Source organism: Bos indicus, chromosome 1, assembly GCF_029378745.1.
Source record: "Bos indicus isolate NIAB-ARS_2022 breed Sahiwal x Tharparkar chromosome 1, NIAB-ARS_B.indTharparkar_mat_pri_1.0, whole genome shotgun sequence".
Taxonomy (NCBI): Eukaryota; Metazoa; Chordata; class Mammalia; order Artiodactyla; family Bovidae; genus Bos; species Bos indicus.
This window is the reverse complement of record NC_091760.1, coordinates 75493104-75514447: the sequence shown is the minus strand read 5'-3', so window position 1 is coordinate 75514447 and position 21344 is coordinate 75493104. Positions and strand designations below refer to the sequence as shown.

The window sequence follows — 21344 nt, the reverse complement described above, 5'->3', positions numbered from 1 at the left end:
CAGCTCACTTCATCTGCAAGGCTTCGGCAGAAAAGAATCACACTTGGTTGTAGGTTTTTTATTTCTTTCATTAAAAATTTTAATCGTTTTTTCAATATCGCAGGTCATTAAAAGGGTCTGATTTTCTTCCTTTCTCTTCCTGAGCTTTTCCTGAGGGACCTAGTTGGCTAAACCCAGATCTAATTGGGGCTCTTTTGTTTCACCATCAGTTCAAAGATTGCTTGACCTCCAGGGCAAAACGTACTCTCTCTGACGATGGCAGTCTGTCTACTTTCCAGACAAAACAAGAACAATAAAAGATAACCTGCCTCGCCAGCCACCTGTTTAAAAGTCCCCTCTTCTGTCGAAAGCATCGGCAACTTCTCAAGAGGAGACTTTGAGCAACTCCAAGCCGCACGCCGCCCTCGCAAGTCACAAGGAGAGAGCCGCGAGGAAGTGCGAAAGCAGGTCACTGGAAGCACCCCTCGGAAAGAGACCCGCGGGATCCAGCTCAGGCGCTGGGCGATAGCCAAAGCGTTCTATACAACAAGGATGACTTCAGGGATTTAAGAGGAGGGGAAAAAAAATTTTTTTTTCAAAGACAGAACTGGCGACGGGGCCATGATCTCACCCCAGTAAGGAAACGCCTTCCTTCCATCATTTACAGCGCTGATTAAAGGAGCAGAGTAGGTAGCAGAGAGGGGACCAGAAAGAAGGAAGAGGACTGGGCATCTGCAGGACTGGGGCTAAGGAAAGAACATTTTCTCACCACTTAGGCTGCTGCTGGACCTCAGGCTCCTTCCACAGAGACACTGCAGCATATGCACTCCTTTCTTCAAAGAAAGCTCAAGAATCTTCATGGAGAAGCGCGTGTGTGGGGTTGGTCAACTCCCCGCCCACCTCCGCTAATTGTCCAACCAAAAGGCGGCCTGCCTGGGGAAGCCGGGTCCCAAATCCATGGTGCGCGCGTCCCGGGCGCACAGCGGTTCGCACGTCGGCCCGGCCGGAGCCGGGGTTGGGGCTGGAGCGCGGCGGGTGCGGGGCCGGGGCAAGGCTGGGCGGAGGAAGCGCCTCCCGGCTGGGGGCAGCCTCCGGGGGAGCGGGAGGTGCGGCCACACCCCAGCGGTCTCGGCCGTGACACTTTGGGACTTCCCCCAAGGAGGCGGCGGGGCTGCGGGCAGGAGCGCACCGGCCGAGCGGAGGACGTCACTGTGGGTTGGTGCCCCCTTCCAGGTGCGAGCGCCGGGAGGGACGAGGGCGGGATCCCCAAGGGCCCTGGCACCCTGTCAGCTCCTATTCGCGTCGGGCGGTGAGTCCTGGGCGTCCGCCTCCCTGGGTGCCCCCGCCGTGCGGGGCGGCGCGGCGCGGAGCGGAGAGGGGCTCCCAGGGCCGGAAGACAGCGCTCCCGCGGGCTGCGCGCGGGCTGAGGGCGACTCCGGCGTGGGAATCCGGCGGAAGGGAAGCGCCCGCAGGAAGGGCTGGACCCAGGAGGCTGCCGAGCGTCAGAAGCGACTCCAGGGAACAGGGGGGTGGGGTTGGGGGTGGGGAGGCGGGGATGTGGAATGAAGAAAGCTCTAGGGTTCGGGCGCGCGGAGAGAAGGGGTGCCTAGGCGTGGGCGTCTGACCGATGTTCTGTGACCTTGGGTAAGTCCCATACCACCCTGGGCGTCACTTTTCCCCTCCGTAAAACAGGGCGGGGAAGACGGTGCAGAATAGAGAATTGGCAGCTGCTTGTTGGTCCCCGGGCTTCCCAATCTCCCGGAAAAGCTGAGCACAAGTGCCATGGGAAGGCGGGTGCAGATGGAGTAAGGGGGGCTAGAAGGGAAGGCCAGCGTACAGAGGCCTTCCTGAATGCTGTAAGGAAAGGCAGGTGAGGCGGGAAATCTGAAAACAATAGCAATGTTTTACTTTGTCGCAATATTATGTCAGGCTCTGTCTCTGCCAATTGGCCCCAAAGATAACCAGCGAGCTTCCTTGGTTCTAAAGGTCTCGATTTCTTTTTCCCCCAGCAGCAACTCCTTTAACTTTCCCTTTTCTTTTCTTTCTGTTTCTTCTCCCTCCCCGCCTTCCTTTTCCTTTCTTGCTTCCTTCCTCCCTCCCTCCGGGCCTCCCTCCCTTCTCAGAGGCTATCAATGCCCTTTTGGAAGTCCGATTAGTGAGGCACCAGGAATGCTGGTGTTGCTACCAGAGTCCATCCTATCTGGAATGTCAAAGTAAGAAGGGACCTTAGAAGATTTACAGCAATACAGCAAGTGGTTAAAAGCACAGACACTGGCAACAAGCAGCTGAAGTGAAAATTCCTATTAACTGTGTGACCTTGAACAAATCTCTTAACTTCTTTGTGCCTCAGTTTCCATATCTCTAAAAGAGTTAATAATACAATAGCATCTACATCTTGTACCTTTATTGAATATTTAAAAAAAACTCAATACAAAATAACTACTGTAATAGTGTTAGCAAGTATTATTACATAGCTTCCAACCTGTAGGGTTTTCCATCACTCTCACTTTCCCGTAAATGCCAGCATCCACTCCGGTGTCTACATCTCTGCTTGCACAGTTCAGGTAATAGACTCACCAGCTCCCAGGTAGTTCATTGCACAAAACCTATTCTAAGATTTACCCTGACATTGAGCCAAAAACTTATTTGACTTTCTTTCTACCCATTGCCTCCAGGCTACCTCGCACTAGCTGGTTAGCTCTTCCCAGCAAGAGCGTGAAAAGTGTTTTCATCACCCCTTTCCTCTTTCTCTTCTCTAGGCTGATCCTTCACAGTTCCTGTGGGTTCCCTGGAGATTGAAGCTTAAGGTTATAGTTGCCTGGAAAAGTTAAGTCTCTTCCTCTTTCCTCTCAAAGGTGATGGAAGAAAGCCAGAACATCAGGAGGGTCTTTTGAGCCCTCAGCCACCACTGGCTCCACATTCTTTTTCAGAATTGAGCTCCAGGCAAGGTCATTTGGGGTGGTTCCAAGACTCAAACAGATATGTCCAGGCCTACCTTCCCATGGGGCTTCCCTGGTAACTCAGCTGGTAAAGAATCCACCTGCAATGCAGAAGACCCCGGTTTGATTCCTGTGTCAGGAAGATCCCCTGGAGAAGGGATAGGCTATCCACTCCAGTATTCTTGGGCTTCCCTAGTGGCTCAGCTGGTAAAGAATCCGCCTGCAATGTGGGAGACCTGAGTTCTATCCTTGCATTGGAAAGATCCCCTGGAGAAGGGAACGGCTATCCACTCCAGTATTCTGGCCTGGAGAATTCCATGGACTCTATAGTCAATGGGGTCTCAAAGAGTTGGACACGACTGAGCAACTTTCACTTTTCACTTTTTTTCACCTTTCCTGGTAGCTCAAGTGGTAATGAATCCACTTGCAATGCAGGAGACCCTGGTTTGATTCCTGGGTCAGGAAGATCCTTGGAGAAGGCATAGGCTACCCACTCTAGTATTCATGGGCTTCTGGTGGCTCAGAGGTAAAGAATCCACCTGCAATACGGGAGACCTGGGTTCTGTCCCTGGGTTGGGAAGATCCCCTGGAGGAGGACATGGCAACCCACTCCAGTATTCTTGCATGGAGAATCCCCATGGACAAAGAAGCCTGGCAGGCTATGGTTCATGTGGTCACAAAGAGTTGGACATGACTGAGTGACTGAGCACACACACACCTTCCAGTCACTCCTTAGTCCCCTTGTTGAGTGCAATCACCCCAGTTCTGTGGGCTCCACAGTCCTGAAAGAACTTGCTAAAGCTAGAGAGGTAATGAGCCTCAGGGCAATCTGGGCCATGGCCCTTGTCGTTCCAATCTCTGCGGAGATTAGTGAGAAACTTGGCTCATCTGGGGATTTTACCCGTAGAAATTCCCCATGGAGGGAGAGATAATTAGCAAAAGGAAAACATCTAAAAATAGTCCTTCCTGCTGCAGCAGAGGCAGAGAGCTTTCCGGTAGAGCTCTTCTGGTCTGGAACCCAGTGCCCAGAGCTATTTTATACTTTAGGAGAGAAAAGCTATTCCTTGAAACGTAGCAAAAGAATGGGAACTTGAGGAAAGCGAGCAAATCACTGTCTGATTTAAAACACCCATAACCTCTGGAGCATCAATTTTAGTGTTCACAATAAACCTCTCTGCCTACCTGGCAAGGTTGTTGCAAGGATTCAGTGAGATGAAACATGAAAGAGCTTTGATGATTCTAATTATCATTGAAAGATGGAGTGCTCTTGTCAATTCCCCTGGGTTCTAGGTGCTTCTTGATCGTCTAACATAGTGGCTCTTTTACTTGATTATAGAAAAGCTTTATGTGTGAATCTTTTGTCCCCTCAACAGAACTATAAACTCTTAGAAAACAGGGCAGGAAAGCCAAATCTGTCACAGTTAACATTCAGATGGTCGGCTGTCTTGTTTCAGTGACTGTCACAGTGATTCTTATGGCCAGGTATATTTATCACAGAGAGCAGATCATCATAGTAGTTAAGAAAAAAAAAAAAAAAGAACTGGGGAATCACACTTATAGATTTGTGTGTGTGTGTGTTATTGAACTCTCAAAAGAGTTCAGATTAAACCAAAGAAAGCATATAACATTTCAATGCAAAATATTTTCTTACTATATAACATGGATATTTGACCAAAGTAGGTATAAAAGAGAATTGATCAATGGAATTGTATTACTTAGACTTAGCTTTACAAAAAAAAAAAATAAAGACTTTTGCCCTTATCAGATTTTCATGTACATGCTTGTTAAAACAGCTGCTAAGGTGACATCCAGTTTCACAGTCTACAGTCCATGTCCATGCAGTCTTCCTAAAGTCTATTGGGCAGATCTTAAGAAGACTGCATTTTTACATATACCATAACATCCAAAAGCAAATAGCTTGCAAATAGCAGTAGCCAGGAAAGAGGCACATTTTAGTCTAACCAAAACTTGGAAATTTTCTACTTTGTGTTATTATTCCATAAAGTGAAGTGACGTGAAGTCGCTCAATCGTGTCTGACTCTTTGCGACCCCGTGGACTGTAGCCTACCAGGCTTCTCCTTCGATGGGATTCTCCAGGCAAGAATACTGGAGTGGGTTACAATTTCCTTCTCCAGGGGATCTTCCCAACTCAGGGATCGAACCCGGGTCTCCCGTATTGGAGGCAGACGCTTTAACCTCTGAGCCACCAGGGAAACCCATTATTCCATAAGCAAAAGTCAAATTTTTTACTAGCAATTATACTTTTAATTTTAAATTAAAGACATGTAATAACCAAATTTTAAATTATAGTATCTGTCTCTAATTAAAATTTTTTAAGTTAGATATTCTGTTTTCTTATTGACCTTGGACCAACTCTAGTAATTGACTCACTCGTGTGATTTCAAAATGAAATCATTAATCATTTTCTGAGAGAGATTGGGAAATCTGGTATATAATTATAAGTGAACTTATTTAAATTCTTAGTATTTAAATTTTTCATTTTATAGAGTTATTTACTCACAGTTTGTAAAAGTTAATACTTGTGTGAGGAAGTTCTGAGATTTTTAAGTGGTAATTTATCTAAAATATTTCTGTTCCTATTAAACATTGGAATCTGTTGACTCTTGGCATCAGCTGTTTAATTAATCAGTGTATTTATCTGTTTTGAAGTCTTCATTGAATCAGTAATAGCATACTAAGAATATTGCCAGGCCTGAAAAACTTTTAATGAGTATATTTAGTGGCAAAATGTCTATTAAAAGGAAAGCAACTGTATTTAACAAAGAAACCAAACCAAACCGTAAACTGAAGTATGAAAACCAGTCTGATAGCTAATGTAGTATCTTTGTTCTGTGATATATGTCTAGACCACTGACTGCCAGGGTAAAAACTTGGTCTGCATCTCATGTCTTTAGAAATACTCTCAAATATAGTTTTGATAGGCAAGGCAACTATCAGAGACTGGTTCTTTGTATCTCCCTAAAATTCATATGTTAGATTCTCACCCCTAAGGTATTGGGAAGTGGGGTCTTTGGGAAGCTTAACCCTCGTGAATGGAGTTAGTGCCCTTTTGAAAGAGATCCCAGAGAACTTTCTCTCCCCTTTCACTAACAGAAGATGGCTATCTGTTAGCCAGGAAGCAAGCCCTCACTGCCACTGGATCTGCCAGTGCCTTGATCTTAGACTTCTTAGCCTCTAGAACTGTGAGAAATAAATATTTGTTGTTTAAGCCACCTAATCTATGGTACTTTTGTTACACCAGCCTAAACAAAGATAGCAACAAAATCAATCTTATTAGATGTGACAAAAACAGTCATTGGCACCACACTTATTTTTTAATGACATATGTGGTCCAATTAAGTTAAAATAACTTCTGTTTTCAAAAAAGCAAATGCATGAGTTTTTTGTTATCTTCTTCCTTTTCTTTTTTATTTGTTGTTCTTCTATTTATTCTTTCCCTCTAAATTTTCTATTTTGAAATAGAGACTTACAGAAAAGTTGCAAAATAATAGAGTTCATGCATACTCTTTACCCAGCTTCTCTTAGTATTAACAACTCACATAATCAGTGTACAATTACCAAAACCAGAAAATGTATACTAGTACCATGCTATCAAATTTACTACTAGCGTTATTGAACTTTCACCATTTTTTTACCCTAATGCCCTTTTTCTGTTTCAGGATCAAGTTAGATTTCACCTTGTACTTCATTGTGTATCCTTAGTCTCCTTCAATCTTCCGGAGTCCCTCAGTCTCTCCTTGTTTTCAGTACTTGAAACTTCTGATAAATATTGATCAAATGTTTTGTGGAATGTCTTTCAATTTGAGTTCATGTGGTTCCAAATAGGAAAAGGCTCTATATTGACACCTGCTTACTTAACTTATATGCAGAGTACATCATGAGAAACACTGGGCTGGAAGAAGCACAGGCTGGAATCAAGATTGCCGGGAGAAATATCAATAACCTCAGATATGCAGATGACACCACCCTTATGGCAGAAAGTGAAGAGGAACTGAAAAGCCTCTTGATGAAAGTGAAAGAGGAGAGTGAAAAAGTTGGCTTAAAGCTCAACATTCAGAAAACGAAGATCATGGCATCTGGTCCCATCACTTCATGGCAAATAGATGGGGAAACAGTGGAAACAGTGTCAAACTTTATCTTTTGGGGCTCCAGAATCACTGCAGATGGTGACTGCAGCCATGAAATTAAAAGACGCTTACTCCTTGGAAGGAAAGTTATGACCAACCTAGATAGCATATTGAAAAGCAGAGACATTACTTTGCCAACAAAGGTCTGTCTAGTCAAGGCTATGGTTTTTCCTGTGGTCATGTATGGATGTGAAAGTTGGACTGTGAAGAAAGCTGAGTGCCGAAGAATTGATGCTTTTGAACTGTGGTGTTGGAGAAGACTCTTGTGAGTCCCTTGGACTGCAAGGAGATCCAACCAGTCCATTCTAAAGGAGATCAGTCCTAGGTGTTCATTGGAAGGAATGATGCTGAAGCTGAAACTCCAGTACTTTGGCCACCTCATGCGAAGAGTTGACTCATTGGAAAAGACTCTGATGCTGGGAGGGGTTGGGGGCAGGAGGAGAAGGGGACGACAGAGGATGAGATGGCTGGATGGCATCACCAACTCGATGGACCTGAGTTTGAGTGAACTCTGGGAGATGGTGATGGACAGTGAGGCCTGGCGTGCTGATTTTCAGCAAGAATGCTACAGAAGTGATGTTGTATCCTTTTCAGTACATCATTATCAAGAGCTGTGGTAGTGATTGGTAGTTTAGTCGCTAAGTCATGTCTGACTCTTTGAGACCCCATGGACTGTAACCTGCCAGGCTGTTTTGTCTATGAATTTCTCCAGACAAGAATACTAGAGTGGGTTATCATTTCCTTCTCCATTGGATCTTCCCAACCAAGGGATCAAACCCGTGTCTCTTGCATTGCTGGTGGATTTTTTACCAACAGAGCCACCAGAGAAGCCCTATTAAGGGCTGCTGCTGCTGCTAAGTCACTTCCGTCGTGTCTGACTCTTTGGACCCCATAGACCACAGCCTACCAGACTCCTCCATCCATGGGATTTTCCAGGCAAGAGTACTGGAGTAGGGTGCCATTGCCTTCTCCCTATTAAGGGCTACATGATGTCAACTAGTGATATTAACATTAATCACTAGGTTAAGATAGTGACTGCTAGGTTTCTATTCTGTCAAGTTGTATTTTATCTTCATTTACAGTTGATAAATATCTTAAGGAAGAAACTCTTAAGGTGTGCTAATACCTTGTTTCTCCTTAAACTTTCATCCACTGATGTTAGCATCCATCGGTGGGTCTTAGCTGTAGTAATTATTACTGAGCTGTTTTCCTAATAGTGGCTTTATATTTTCAAGATTCTTTTCATTGTAATGGAAATTCTTCTGCAAGAGCTGTCCATTCTTTCCCTCTTACTTATTTATTCAATTATTTATTTATTACAGTGTGATCTGAGGAATATTTATCTATAGGTTATAATCTAATGGGCTTCCCTGGTGGCTCAGACAGTAAAGAATCTACCTGCAATGTAAAAGACCAGGGTTCGATCCCTGGGTTGGAAAGATCCCCTGGAGAAGGGAATTGCAACCCACTCCAGTATTCTTCCCTGGAGAATTCCATGGACAGAGGAGCCTAGCTTGCCACAGTCTATGAGATCACAAACAGTTGGACACAACTGAGAGGCTAATACTCATTTTATAATCCAATATTACCATTATTTATTTTGTGACAAATTGTTTCAGCTTTAGCCTTTAGGAGATACTTCTGGTTGGCTCTGGTGTCTTTTTACTAGAAGTTCCTTAATTTTCTTGCATCACAAGATATTCCAAGTTTATCTTTTATCTTCTTTTATTGGAATTAGACTTCAATTAGTCTAATTCTTTTTATTGGAAAATAGTATTTATGAACCAAACTCTGGGTGCTAAGTGTGCCCATTTTTACAGGGGTGTCATTGATCCTAGATTCTCTCAATGGAGAAAGCTAGGAAATATATGCATATAAACAAACCCATACATACACATACAGCATATTTATTTCTGTATATACGTCCCCCTTTAGAGACATCTATATGTAGAAATATCTATGTGTAGATGTATCTATATGGAAATGTATAATAGATAGATATCCATAAATAATAAGTGTAGATATAGATGACTAATATGTATGATTGCAATCCATCATCACGAGTTTCATTTTAGTCTTTGCCCTTTCCTTACTTGTAACTTCTTTTCCCAACAGTGAAAAAATTGTATTATTTACAGTATATTCACTTATTGATTCAACCCTCATATACACTTAAAGTAGTTACATAATTCCTAACCAGAGTAACAGATTTACTACTACAGTACAGTATGTATGCACATTTGTTTGTCTTTAATCTTATATGGTCAAAATATTATTTTTGATTTGGCTTTTGATAGATTTTTCTTCTCCATTCTCCATTCTCTTCGGTGTAGTTTAGTTATTAATTTGGAATCCAGTTAGATTCATTTGTTTTCTCTTATCTTCTACATTGGTTGATTTTAATTATTAATAAAATTAATTATATTTAATTAGTTTCTTATTTGAGTATGTAAAACCTGCTATGTTTTGCTATGGTTCTAAGAGTCAAAGCTACAAAAAAGCATACTCCAATAAGTTTTACACTCTCATCCCTCCTGTCCTATCCCCATTTCCCATTTCCCCTTCTTTCCACTCCTTTTCCAACAACCCCTTATAGGTAACTGATCTCTTTAATTTCTGATATATGTTCCATAGGTTTCTTTTGCACAAAAGGGCATCCACTGTGCTATTTTGTGGCACTTAGGTTATTTTCAATATTTTTCAATTACAAACAGTACTACAATAAATAACGTGTAGCATTTTCATATTACTAGAGGTATATCTTCAAAATAGATTCTAGAAATGAGAATGCTGAGTCAAACACCAAGTATGCAGGTAGTTTTGTTAGCTACTACCAAATTTCCCTTCAGAAGCTTGTGTGAGGGGGGCCAGTCCCTCCCACCAGCACACTGCAGCCCCAGCTATGGCCCTGCCAAACAGGAAGGCTGATGCTTCTCACTTAGGAGACACCCCTTTGAGAATCTGGCTCTGGTGACCAGGAAGGATTGTGCTTCTGAGCCCCACAAGACATCTCCTATAAGGCCATACCTTCAAGAATGTAAGAGGTAGCTGATTTACCTGATATATGGAAACAAGCAGAGAGAAGTAGGAAAAATGCAGAGAAAGTGGAATATGTTCCTGTTGTATTGAAAGAAGACAAAACTTTACCAAAAGAACTACATGAAGATAAGCAGGCTACCTGATAGAGTTCAAAGTAATGGTCACAAAATGCCCACCAAACTCAAAAGAAACTGGATAAACTCCATGAGAACATCAACAAAACATAAGAAAGTACCAAAGTGAAGTGACAATTGAACAGAAAAATACACAACAGCTGATTGGATGAGGTAGAGGGACAAATAAGCATGCTAGAAGATAGCAGTAGAACCCATCTAGACAGCAGAATAAAAAAGAATTTAAAAATGTAAAGATATCTTCAGGGATGTTTGTGACATCATCAAGCAGGATAATGTTCACATTATAGGGTCCCAGAAGGAGAAGAGAGATAAAAGGCCTAGAAAAAATTTGAAGCTGTAGTGACTGAAAAGTTTCTTAAATCTGGGGAAGGAAACAGAAATCTAGGTCCAGGAAACCCAGAGAGTTCCATTAAGATGAAGCCAAAGAGACATGTACCAAAGACATGTTATAATTAAAATAGTAAAAGTTAAGAATAAAGAGAATCCTAAAAGCAGAAAGAGAAAAATTTGTTATGCACATGGGAAGCCCCATAAGGCTATCGGAAGATTTTTCTGCAGAAACTTTATAGGCAGAGGGAAGTGGTGTTACTGAAAAGGAAAAGTGCTGAAAGGAAAAAACTTCAAATCAAGAATGCTCTACCCAAAAGGGTAATATTCAGAATTGAAAGAACAATTTAGAGTTTCCCAGATAGGCAAAAGATAAAGGAGTTCATTACCACTGAACTAGCCTTACAAGAAATGATAAAAAGACTTCTTTAATCTAAAAGGAAATTACAGTAATTATTAATAAGAAAACATGAAAGTAAAAACCTCACAGGAAAAAGTAAATAACGGTAGTGGATCAATGATGTATAAAAAGCATGAAGGTTAAAAGGCAAAAGTAGTAAAATGTGAAATATAATCATTAGTTAAGGTTTACATAAAATAACAAGATGTAAAAATGTGTCATCAATAGTATAAATTGGGAGTGAGGGCAGAGAATTAATATACAAAGCTTTGCTGCACAGAACTCCAACACTTTGAGAGCCACCAGGCTCCTCTGTCCCTGGGATTCTCCAGGCGAGAATACTGGAGTGGGTTGTCATTTCCTTCTCCAATAAAGCTTTGAAATGTATTCAAATTTCAGTTGCTACCAAATTAAAACAGTTATTTTAAAAGGATATTACATGTGAGCCTAACAGTAACAACAAGGAAAAAACTTACAGTAAATACACAAAAGAATATGAGAAAGAAATCTCAAAATAACACTAAAGAAAATCACCAAAACACAAGAAAAGAGATAAAGAAGAAAGGAGCACAGAGTAACTACAAAACAGCTAGAAAACAATTAACAAAATGGCAATCAGTTCAGTTCAGTTGCTCAGTCATATCCGACTCTTTTCGACCCCATGAATTGCAGCATGCCAGGCCTCCCTGTCCATCACCAACTCCTGGAGTTCACTCAAACTCACGTCCCTCGAGTTGGCGGACATCCAGCCATCTCATCCTCTGTCGTCCCCTTCTCCTTCTGCCCCCAATCCCTCCCATCATCAGAGTCTTTTCCAATGAGTCAACTCTTCACATGAGGCGGCCAAAGTACTGGAGTTTCAGCTTTAGCATCATTCCTTCCAAAGAACACCTAGGACTGATCTCCTTCAGAATGGACTGGTTGGATCTCCTTGCAGCCCATGGGACTCAAAAGAGTCTTCTCCAACACCACAGTTCAAAAGCATCAATTCTTCGGTGCTCAGCTTTCTTCACAGTCCAACTCTCACATCCATACATGACCACTGGGAAAACCATACCTTGACTAGATGGACCTTTGTTGGCAAAGTAATGTCTCTGCTTTTGAATATGCTATCTAGGTTGGTCATAACTTTCCTTCCAAGGAGTAAGCGTCTTTTAATTTCATGGCTGTAGTTAATATTTATCAATAATTACTTTGTAAATGGGTTTATTCATCAATCAAAAGACAATGAGTGGCTGAATGGGTAATCAAGACCTATAAGGACACACACAAAAAGTAAAGGGGTGGAAAAAGGTATTCCATGCAAATTGTGTCCATATCAGACAAAATAGACTTTACAACAAAGACTGTAATAAAAGTCAAAGAAGGGTATTATATAATGATAAAGGGATCAACATAGTAAGAAGACATATAATTTACAAATACAGATGCACCCACTAGAGTAGGACCAAAATAGAGAAAGAAAACATTAATACTTATGAATTGCAAGGAAGTAGTTTGCTTATTTATCAAAACTCATTACCAAAATAGGGTCACATTTCCAAATAGGTGTCCTCAGTCCTAACACCTGAACACTTCTCTGATTCTAAAAATCCCACAGATTCTTTCCAACCGAGGACAAATGCCACAGTGCTCTCTCTGGAAAATTTTCTCTGATGTATCCTCCCCTGTCCCTCAAATCAATCACAATTTCCTTTGAGCTCTTAACACATTATAGTCCCTCTACCACAGAATTTATCTTATTCTGCCTGCAAATGTATATATTTCCTAAGAGATTATGGGCCCCTTTACCTAGACATTTAAGTGTATCTCTCTTTAATTATTTTATATCTTAGAACATGTAATAAGTAATTTATTTATTAAATATTGATGAAATAAAATTAATACCAAATATTAATGTCTATTAATATTGATGAAATGAGATAACATAGAGACTGTTACTGTGAGCTTTCCATTGGGTAAAATATTTTCAGCTGTACAGTAAATTAGAAAACAATAACTTATAAAGAACTGAAAGACATGAGCAATGTAAGAGATATAATGTACTTTTTAAACATGTGAAAAGTCATAAGAGTCGCTCATAATAAAGAACTACAGGGGAAGAGATCAAAATAATGGAGTGAGAGCACACTGAGCTCATCTCCTCCCGTGAACATATCAAAAATACACCTACACAAGGAGCAGTTCTCACTGAAAACACACTGGAGACTAGCAAAAAAACTCCTACAATCAAGACTATAAGGGAGATATACAGGGAGTTGGGTAGGAAGGGAAGAGAAACCAGCAACTTGGAACCCATGCCCCTTGGAGGGGACACAGTAGAGGAGAGGCATATCACAGACTCAGAGGTCTCCCTGAGGTGAGAGGTTCTAACCACATTCTGGGCACTCCAGCCCTACGACCTGACTCCAGAAAGATAAGTCTCCTTAGCTGGTTTGAAAACCAGTGGGGCTAATAGAAGAGCTAGAGTTCATTTGTGAAGAGCGTGCACATACTTGTTTATTCCTAGGAAAGGGGGGAGGAACAGATTGAAACTGCTCAGGGCTCTGGCCAGTGTCCCGCGATTGCCCCAGTGTGTGTCCTGGTGCCTTTAGATCTGGAGCAGCTCCCGGGTAGGGCAACGGCTTGCTGCCTTGCCAAGGAGACTGCACATATGAGGGAGACAGGGCCAGCTGGGCCCAGCATTTCATCTGAACAGGGTGAGGGCAGCCTTTGCTGGTGTTTTTGGCAGCAGTGATTAGAAGCTCTCTGGAACTCTGACTGCTGTGCCAGGACCATGCCAGGACCTGCCCTAGCCCACACCATGCACCCAATCAGGCCCTTCCAGCTCCAGCAAAGCTCCCCTCTGGGGTAAAGGTGTTGTTGCCAGGAGAGGGGGAAGTGCACACCCAGAGAAAAGAGAATCAGCTCAAACCTAACTCTCAAGGCTTCTGCTCCAGCACCTCAGGACCTTCCTTCACCCCCTACTGGATGGTGGCAGCCACTGAGAACAGGAGGAACCCAACTCACAACCAGTTCTGGCTTCCGTCCCTCCATCTCCAGTCCCACCTCCCAGCAAAGTGATAACTGCATCACACCCCAGGGGAAGATGTGATCCATGCTCACTCCTCATCCAGCTCTGCCACAAAAGTCACTGGGCACACACAGCCTGTAGAGGGATGCTCCCACACAAGAACACCCCTTCAAGACAGGAATAGGTAAGTACTTCATAGAGACAGAGGAAGTTACACAGACTTATAAAGCAGAGGAGTTTATTTCAAACAAAAGAACAAGAAAAAAAAATAAAAACCCTGGGGAAAAAAACAACTAATAAAACAGAAATAAAGAATACAAAGCCTTAGTAAAAATATACTCATTGAACTTGGGGAAAGAACAAATGAACACAGTGAGAAGTTTAACAAGAAAGCAAAAAATATAAAAAGGAACCAGTGAGAACTAATAAATAAAAACATGATAGAAGGGAATAACTGCAGACAAGGTGATACTGAGGAATGCATAAGTGATTTGGAAGATAGGATGATGGAAATCACCTAATCAGAAGAGCAAAAAAAAAAAAAAAATCAAAGAAAAAAGGGAGGACAGTTTAAGAGACCTCTGGGATAACATCAAGATATTAACATTTGCATCATAGCAGTCCCAGAAGAAGAGAGGAAGAAAGTGTTAAAAATGTATTTGATGATATTATGGCTGAAAAATTCCCAAACCTGAAGAAACAGATATCCCAGGTACAGAATGCACAGAGCTCAAACAGACTCATATGCGGAGCTATCATAATTAAAATGACAAAACTTAAAGAGAAAATTCTAAAGGCAGGAAAACAATGTCTCACATACAAGGGATAACCTTTGCACCTGATAGAAACTTTGCAGGACAGAAACGAGTGGTATGATATATTTAAGTGCTGAAAGGGAAAAACCTACAATCTAGAATACTCTATTTAACATGGTTATCTTTCAGAATTGAAGGAGAGATAAAGGACGTAGACAAGCTCAAACAAAAGAGTTCATCAATATTAAAAACTTGGACAGTCTAGAAGAAAACAGGTGGTACTAGTGGTAAAGAACCTGCCTGCCAATGGAGGAGACATAAGAGACTGGGGGTCAGTCCCTAGGTTGGGAAGATCCTCTGGAGGAGGAAATGGCAACCCACTCCAGTATTCTTGCCTGGAGAATCCCATGGACAGAGGAACCTGGGGGACTACAGTCCGTAAGGTTGCAAAGAGTCAGAATGACTGAAGTGACTTTGCACACACGCACGTGAAGCAACCCCATGGACTGTAGCCCACCAGGCTTCTCAGTCCATGAGATTTTCCAGGCAAGAGTACTGGGGGTTGCCATTCCCTTCTCCAGGGGATCTTCCCGACCCAGGGATTGAACCCGGGTCTCCTGCATTGTAGGCAGATGCTTTACCCTCTGATCCACCAGAGAAGCCCAAAAACTGGGCAGCTGCATGTAAAAGAATGAAATTATAACACTTTCTCACACTGGTATACAAAGGAAAATCAAAATGGATTAAAGACCTAAATGTAAGACTACCAAAACCCATGAAATTCCTAGAAGAAAATATAGGTAGAGAACACTCTGACAAAAATCTTTTTTGACCTGGCTCCTAAGGCAAATGACACAAATGGGATGTAATTAAAGATAAATACTGTACATTATACTTTTATGTTTAAAATAATGAAACAAATGAATAAAGATTACTAAGCAAACATAGACTTACATAAAAAGAACAAACCAGTGGTTACCAGTAGGAACAGGGAAGGTGGAGGGGCAAGATACAGGTAGGGGATGAAGAGGTACAACTACTATGTATAAAATAAATAAACAAGAATATATAGTACAGCACAAGAAATAGAGCCAATATTTTATAATTTTAATGAAACATGTACTAAGTCACTTCAGTCATGTCCGATTCTGTGTGACCCTAAGGACTGCAAACTGCCAGGCTCCTCTGTCCAGGGGATTCTCCAGGTAAGGATACTGGAGTGGGTTGCCATGCCCTCCTCCAGGGGTTCTTCCTGACCCAGGGATCGAACCCGCATCTGTTAACATCTAACCTGCATTGACAGGTGGGTTCTTTACCATTAGCACCACCTGGGAAGCCCTAAATGGAATAAACATAATCTATAAAACTATTGAATCACTTTGTTGTTTATCTGAAACTGATATAACTATATATCAACTACACTTCAATTAAAAAGATAGAACTACAAAATATACCAACAATAAGATACTATTTTCTAATTACTCAGATGTCAAAGATGTCAGTATTTGAGAATCCAGTGTACAAGAGAGAATGGAAAGGAAATGGTAATTCGGAGGTTTGTTAACCATGAAATATCACCTTCCTTCATACACAGTCTCTGCTCAATACATAAGGAAGGTCGATAACTAGCTGCCGAATTGAATATATATTTCATCCAGTGTTGTAGGTTACTTTCAAGACTGAGTTAACTATATACTATAGTTCATCTGCAGATAAGGCCTTAATCAAATTTATTATAAACTTATGTGGAAATTATAAACAAAAACAACATACGTCATGCATTTGATCCTTCCTGAAAATAAATTACACACCGACCTAATGATTTCAAGCATGAGAAAAATAAAGGAGGTCTTGATAGGAGTGAAAAGAAACTCAGACCAGGAGAAAAGCAGCATTTGGAACAATTTCATTGACTAACCTAGCACAATCATCCTGGAAGACCAATAGACCAAGACCTAGGAGAACAGGTTTCTGTAGTAGCCATCAGAAATGTCTTATACTTCGATACTGCACAACTGTTTCCCTTTCTGGTTTGACAGTTTAATTATCAAATAATGAAAAATGGAAAGATCAGAAATACCTGGTTTCTATAGCTTTATGCAAGTACCCAATCCTTTGGATATGTAAATTTTGGGATAAAGCTTCCAGTAGCTAGCACTAGATAACCTTCTTTGGCATCTGGGCCTGTGTAAATTTTTCATTTAGATTCAAAGATTATTTTCATCTTAGAGCTATGTTCTCTTTGGATCCATTTCCTCTCACTTGGTGGAAAGCACAGTGGACAAGACTTGCACTTTCAAATCAGAATGGACCTGGCTTTATTTCTCAACCCAGACATTTAATAGGTGATGTCACTTCTCCAAATTCCATTTTTTCTCATTTTCACAATGGAGGGGCTATTAATAATCAAATAAAATAAATATCTCTACACAGAGCCTGCCGAAGAGTGCTCAATTAACGGTGGTAATGATAGTGGTGTGGGGGGGGGGGTGCTGTTCTGACATTGATCACTTTGGGAAAACTTTGCCATTAATAATCTTTTTCAACTTAAAGATATATTCAGCAACAGCAACATCAATCACCTGTTATGTGAGATTATTTTTATAACGTCTATGCTACATGCTGTATAGGTAATTAGGAACCATTTTTGTTTAAGGAAAGAAACTTAGAAAATTGGATTTTTAGAAGAAAGGTTTTGAGGATTTTTGCTTCATCAAAACTCTAAGAAATGATTGCTAATAGACATAAAATTTCATTTGGGGTTGATATAATTTTCTGGAATAGACAGTGATGATGGTGGCACAGTTTTGGGAATATACAAAACCACTCAACTGTACACTTGACAGGGGGTGAATTTTATAATATCTGAATCACATCTCAGCTTTTAAAAGTTCTATAAGGAAAAGAATTGGGCCTCCACAAGATGGTGTGTCCGTGTGTGCTCAGTCACTTCAGTCGTGTCTGAGTCTTTTCCACACTATCGACTGTAGCCCACCAAGCTCCTCTGTCCATGGGATTCTCCAGGCAAGAATACTGGAGTGGGTTGCCATGCCCTCCTCCAGGGGATCTTCCCCATCCAGGGAATGAACTCAAGTCTCCTGCATTGCAGACGGATTCTTTACCATTGAGCCACCAGGGAAGTCCAGCAAGATGGTATATAACTACAAAATTAATTTAAGTGATGATTCCTTTTCCTTTTTCTCTTTCCATTTTAGTTGCCTTTCTTATTTGGATGGAAGGCCACTCCAAGTCCTACAGATTATAACTGTCAATCTTTACAGTGGTCTCACAGGAAACATTTGAGCTGTAAGTTCCTCAGCTCAAATCCCATTGTTACCAGCTGAGTGTGTTCAAGCACAGATGAACTTCTCTGAGCTTCATTTTTCTCATTTGTGAAATGAGGTTAATGACCTGCCTTGAAGAGTTGTTGTGGCAACAGAATATGAAAGAAATAAAGGAAAAGTGAGTGTTTTATGCAGAGTTTAGCACTTATAGATGCCTCACAAATAAGAGTTTCTTATTTCCTTTATCCCAAGATCTTCGAGCTGATTCATAAGGATTGGAACATTTCTAAAGAGGATTTTTAAAATCAGGAGATGGTATAAATCACCCACTGGTCATCCCTATATATAAAATTTATAATATGTAAATGTAAATATCTTTCTTAAAGATGGATTGTAAGGCTTTAAGGTTATTAATGTTTCAGAATTTGATACTTGACAAGCAAAGAAATGAAGAGAAAATTTGGAAAATCAGTCCCCCTTTCATTCTCCACCACATGCCTGATGCGTCACTGACACCTCGTGCTGAGGAATATAAGTAGCTTCTGCTTAGGAGGAGGTGTTAGCATGATGCCCGCTTATTCGGAGAGTGTTTTTTGTTTATTTATTTGTCATTTTTAATTCAAGGTATCACCTAGACACTCAGCATTAGGGCTAAATTCTGGATTAGCAAGCACCAAAACCATGCCTTAGCCATTTTATCAGTCAACAGGTACAACTATCAAAAAGACCAACATCGAAGGTGAAAAAACAGCCAGCACCAAGATTTCAACTGTTACATATATGTTAAATACACACACACACACACACACATGGGTAAAAGAGTCTGTGAGCATAGACACAAAAATGTGCCAGTGGCTACTTCCCACTGGTGAGTATGGTGGTTACTGGCAATGGAGGGGAAGCAACAGAGTACAGGGCTTCCCCAGTGGCTCAGCGGTAAAGAACAGCCTACTATCAAACGAGGGTTCAATACGTGGGTCAGAAAGATCCCCTGGAGGAGGGCATGGTGACCCTCTACAGTATTCTTGCCTGGAGAATCCCATGGACAGAGGAGACTGGCGGGCAATAGTATATGTAAAGCTAGAGACATAGTGCCTGGGGAACACTGAAACACTCGATAGACATTATCATTAATTTCTATTCCTACATCTTTGTGTTAAATTTTCTACAACTATTGTTGAAGACTTTTAAAATCAGAAATAAATATTATTTGTTTAAAAAAATCAGCATCTTTTTATGTTTATGAGTAATTTTTTTAAGTTATTTTTCATTGGCAGATAATTGCTTTACAATGATGTATTGGTTTCTGCTGTATATAAGTCATTTTTTTTTAATTTATTAGAATGGCAAATACTCTTAAGGTCATAACATCAACAAATACTTCTTTCATGACCCAATGTATGTGCTTCATTCTCGGATCTTAGTGAAAGCCATAAAATGTTTGTAAACATGCTATTGTTATTTACAGTTCTTCTGAAGTCAAATGGAAAAATTTTCTAGAAAAGCATCAAGGATTGGATGGAATATCCTGATTCCCTGCACAGACTTCTAGGGATTGATATACTACTACTACTTCCAGGAAGTGGATTAAGCAGTATCTCCAAGGCACTACCAAGTATTCTTTTTGAAAAGTGTACCAGTTCACAGTTTTCCTACAATGCCTACCAGTGCTTCCAGACCCTCAAATGACATATTTAAAAATTAAAATAAAATAGACTCTTATTCCTGAGGTTCTAGGATCAATTTTTACAAGCTTAGGAAAAGTGCAAGATCAATCAAGTATCCAGATATTCTAAGAAAAAAAAGACTGAGATGGGTAATTTCCAGACTCAGTTTTTTAATTCCCAAACTTTTTTGCAGCCACACACACACACACATACACACAAAGATACACCACACACATACACATCCTTAATTTTTCATTTTCCGAATCTAATTAGGATACATTATTTTGAAGGGAATAAGAACACAAATAAATAAATTATTGCTTCTGATGGACTTTTTTGGTTTCCCAAGCAATTTTTGCATTTTCAAAACAGAAATTTAGGGACATCAAACCTGGGCAAGACTTAGGTGGCACAAGCTGTATTAGCAAGCTTCATTCACAATCTTAAATTGCTTTCTCTAACCCTATTTCTCCCAAAAACTTCACAAGGAAATAAATGATGGATGTATATATCTATTTTCAAAAGGTATTTCATCTGACATCATTATCTTACTCAAAGGAAAATATCCCTAGTTTCAAAACTGTTTGGGGAAATAAATTTAAAATAATGTGTGCTCAGGAATACAAAAAAACTTTTGATAAAACATTGTTGAATATTTCACTCCCTTCTTCAAAAGCTTATTATGGTTCTTTATAGCTTAAAAAAGAATTTCCAACATCTTTATCTTGACATTCAAAAACTGGCACAGTTGTTACCTAGCTTTCTGACCACAGTTTCTCCAGTATCCCATCACATATAATTACTTCAAGTTCACAATTCCATATCTGAAATACCTATCACTGGGTATGTATTGTAATTTGGATTTTGAGGACACAAGGTGGTATTTTTAAAAAGTAGTACAGTGAATGTTTAAAGTATTAGCAAAATCTCTGTATGTTGGAGCTGCTGCTGCTGCCAAGTCACTCCAGTTGTGTCCGACTCTTCACAACCCCATAGACGGCAGCCCACCAGGCTCTCCTGTCCCTGGGATTCTCCAGGCAAGAACACTGGAGTGGGTTGCCATTTCCTTCTCCAATGCATGAAAGTGAAAAGTGAAAGTGAAGTCACTCAGTCTTGTCCGACCCTCAGCAACCCCACGGACTGCAGCCTACCAGGCTCTTCCGTCCACGGGATTTTCCAGGCAAGAGTACTGGAGTGGGGTGCCATTGCCTTCATGTTGGAGCAGGACTTATAATAAAAAAGCATTGATATTTCTGCAGCAAAATTTACAAAGATTCTCATAAGTGGAGTAAGTAAAGTTTATAAACAGCCTTGTGTCAGTTCAGGTCAAGTTGTGCCACCAAGTAAGTCTGCTGTAACTTAGGAAGGAAACAACGATTTTCAGAGCTTCTCAGAAACTGTAGAGAATGGGTTGTGAGCCAGCATGTGCTTTACTTGAACATAGATCTTTGAACTTTTGAGCTTTTGTTAATTTGCCATCTGTAGCCAAGTAGATCCTCTGCATCTCTTCTAATGTATTCAACTCCATCATGGGCCAGTTCAAATATCAGCTCTTCCATAGATTCATCCTTCCTCTGTTTGCTGTTTATTTCTTCCTCCACACTAGAAATTCCTTAAGAAACAACCCTGTGTTTGCTTTGCCTTTGCATACTGTGA

The 21344-nt window shown here is 40.8% G+C and overlaps 1 protein-coding gene across 2 annotated transcripts in view; it reads right to left on the bottom strand.

The window, feature by feature from the left end:
• FGF12 (fibroblast growth factor 12) overlaps nucleotides 1-21344 on the bottom strand; it is a 615850-nt gene that overhangs the window by 410989 nt on the left and 183517 nt on the right. Inside the window, exon 1 of one of the 2 annotated variants that reach the window (XM_019958099.2) lies at nucleotides 749-924. The exons of the other annotated variant lie outside the window; for it this stretch is intronic. Coding sequence (XP_019813658.1) covers nucleotides 749-839 — 91 coding nt within the window. The 5' untranslated portion in view covers nucleotides 840-924. Of the gene's footprint in view, nucleotides 1-748; nucleotides 925-21344 lie in introns of those variants that run through there. 2 annotated transcript variants of the gene reach the window in all.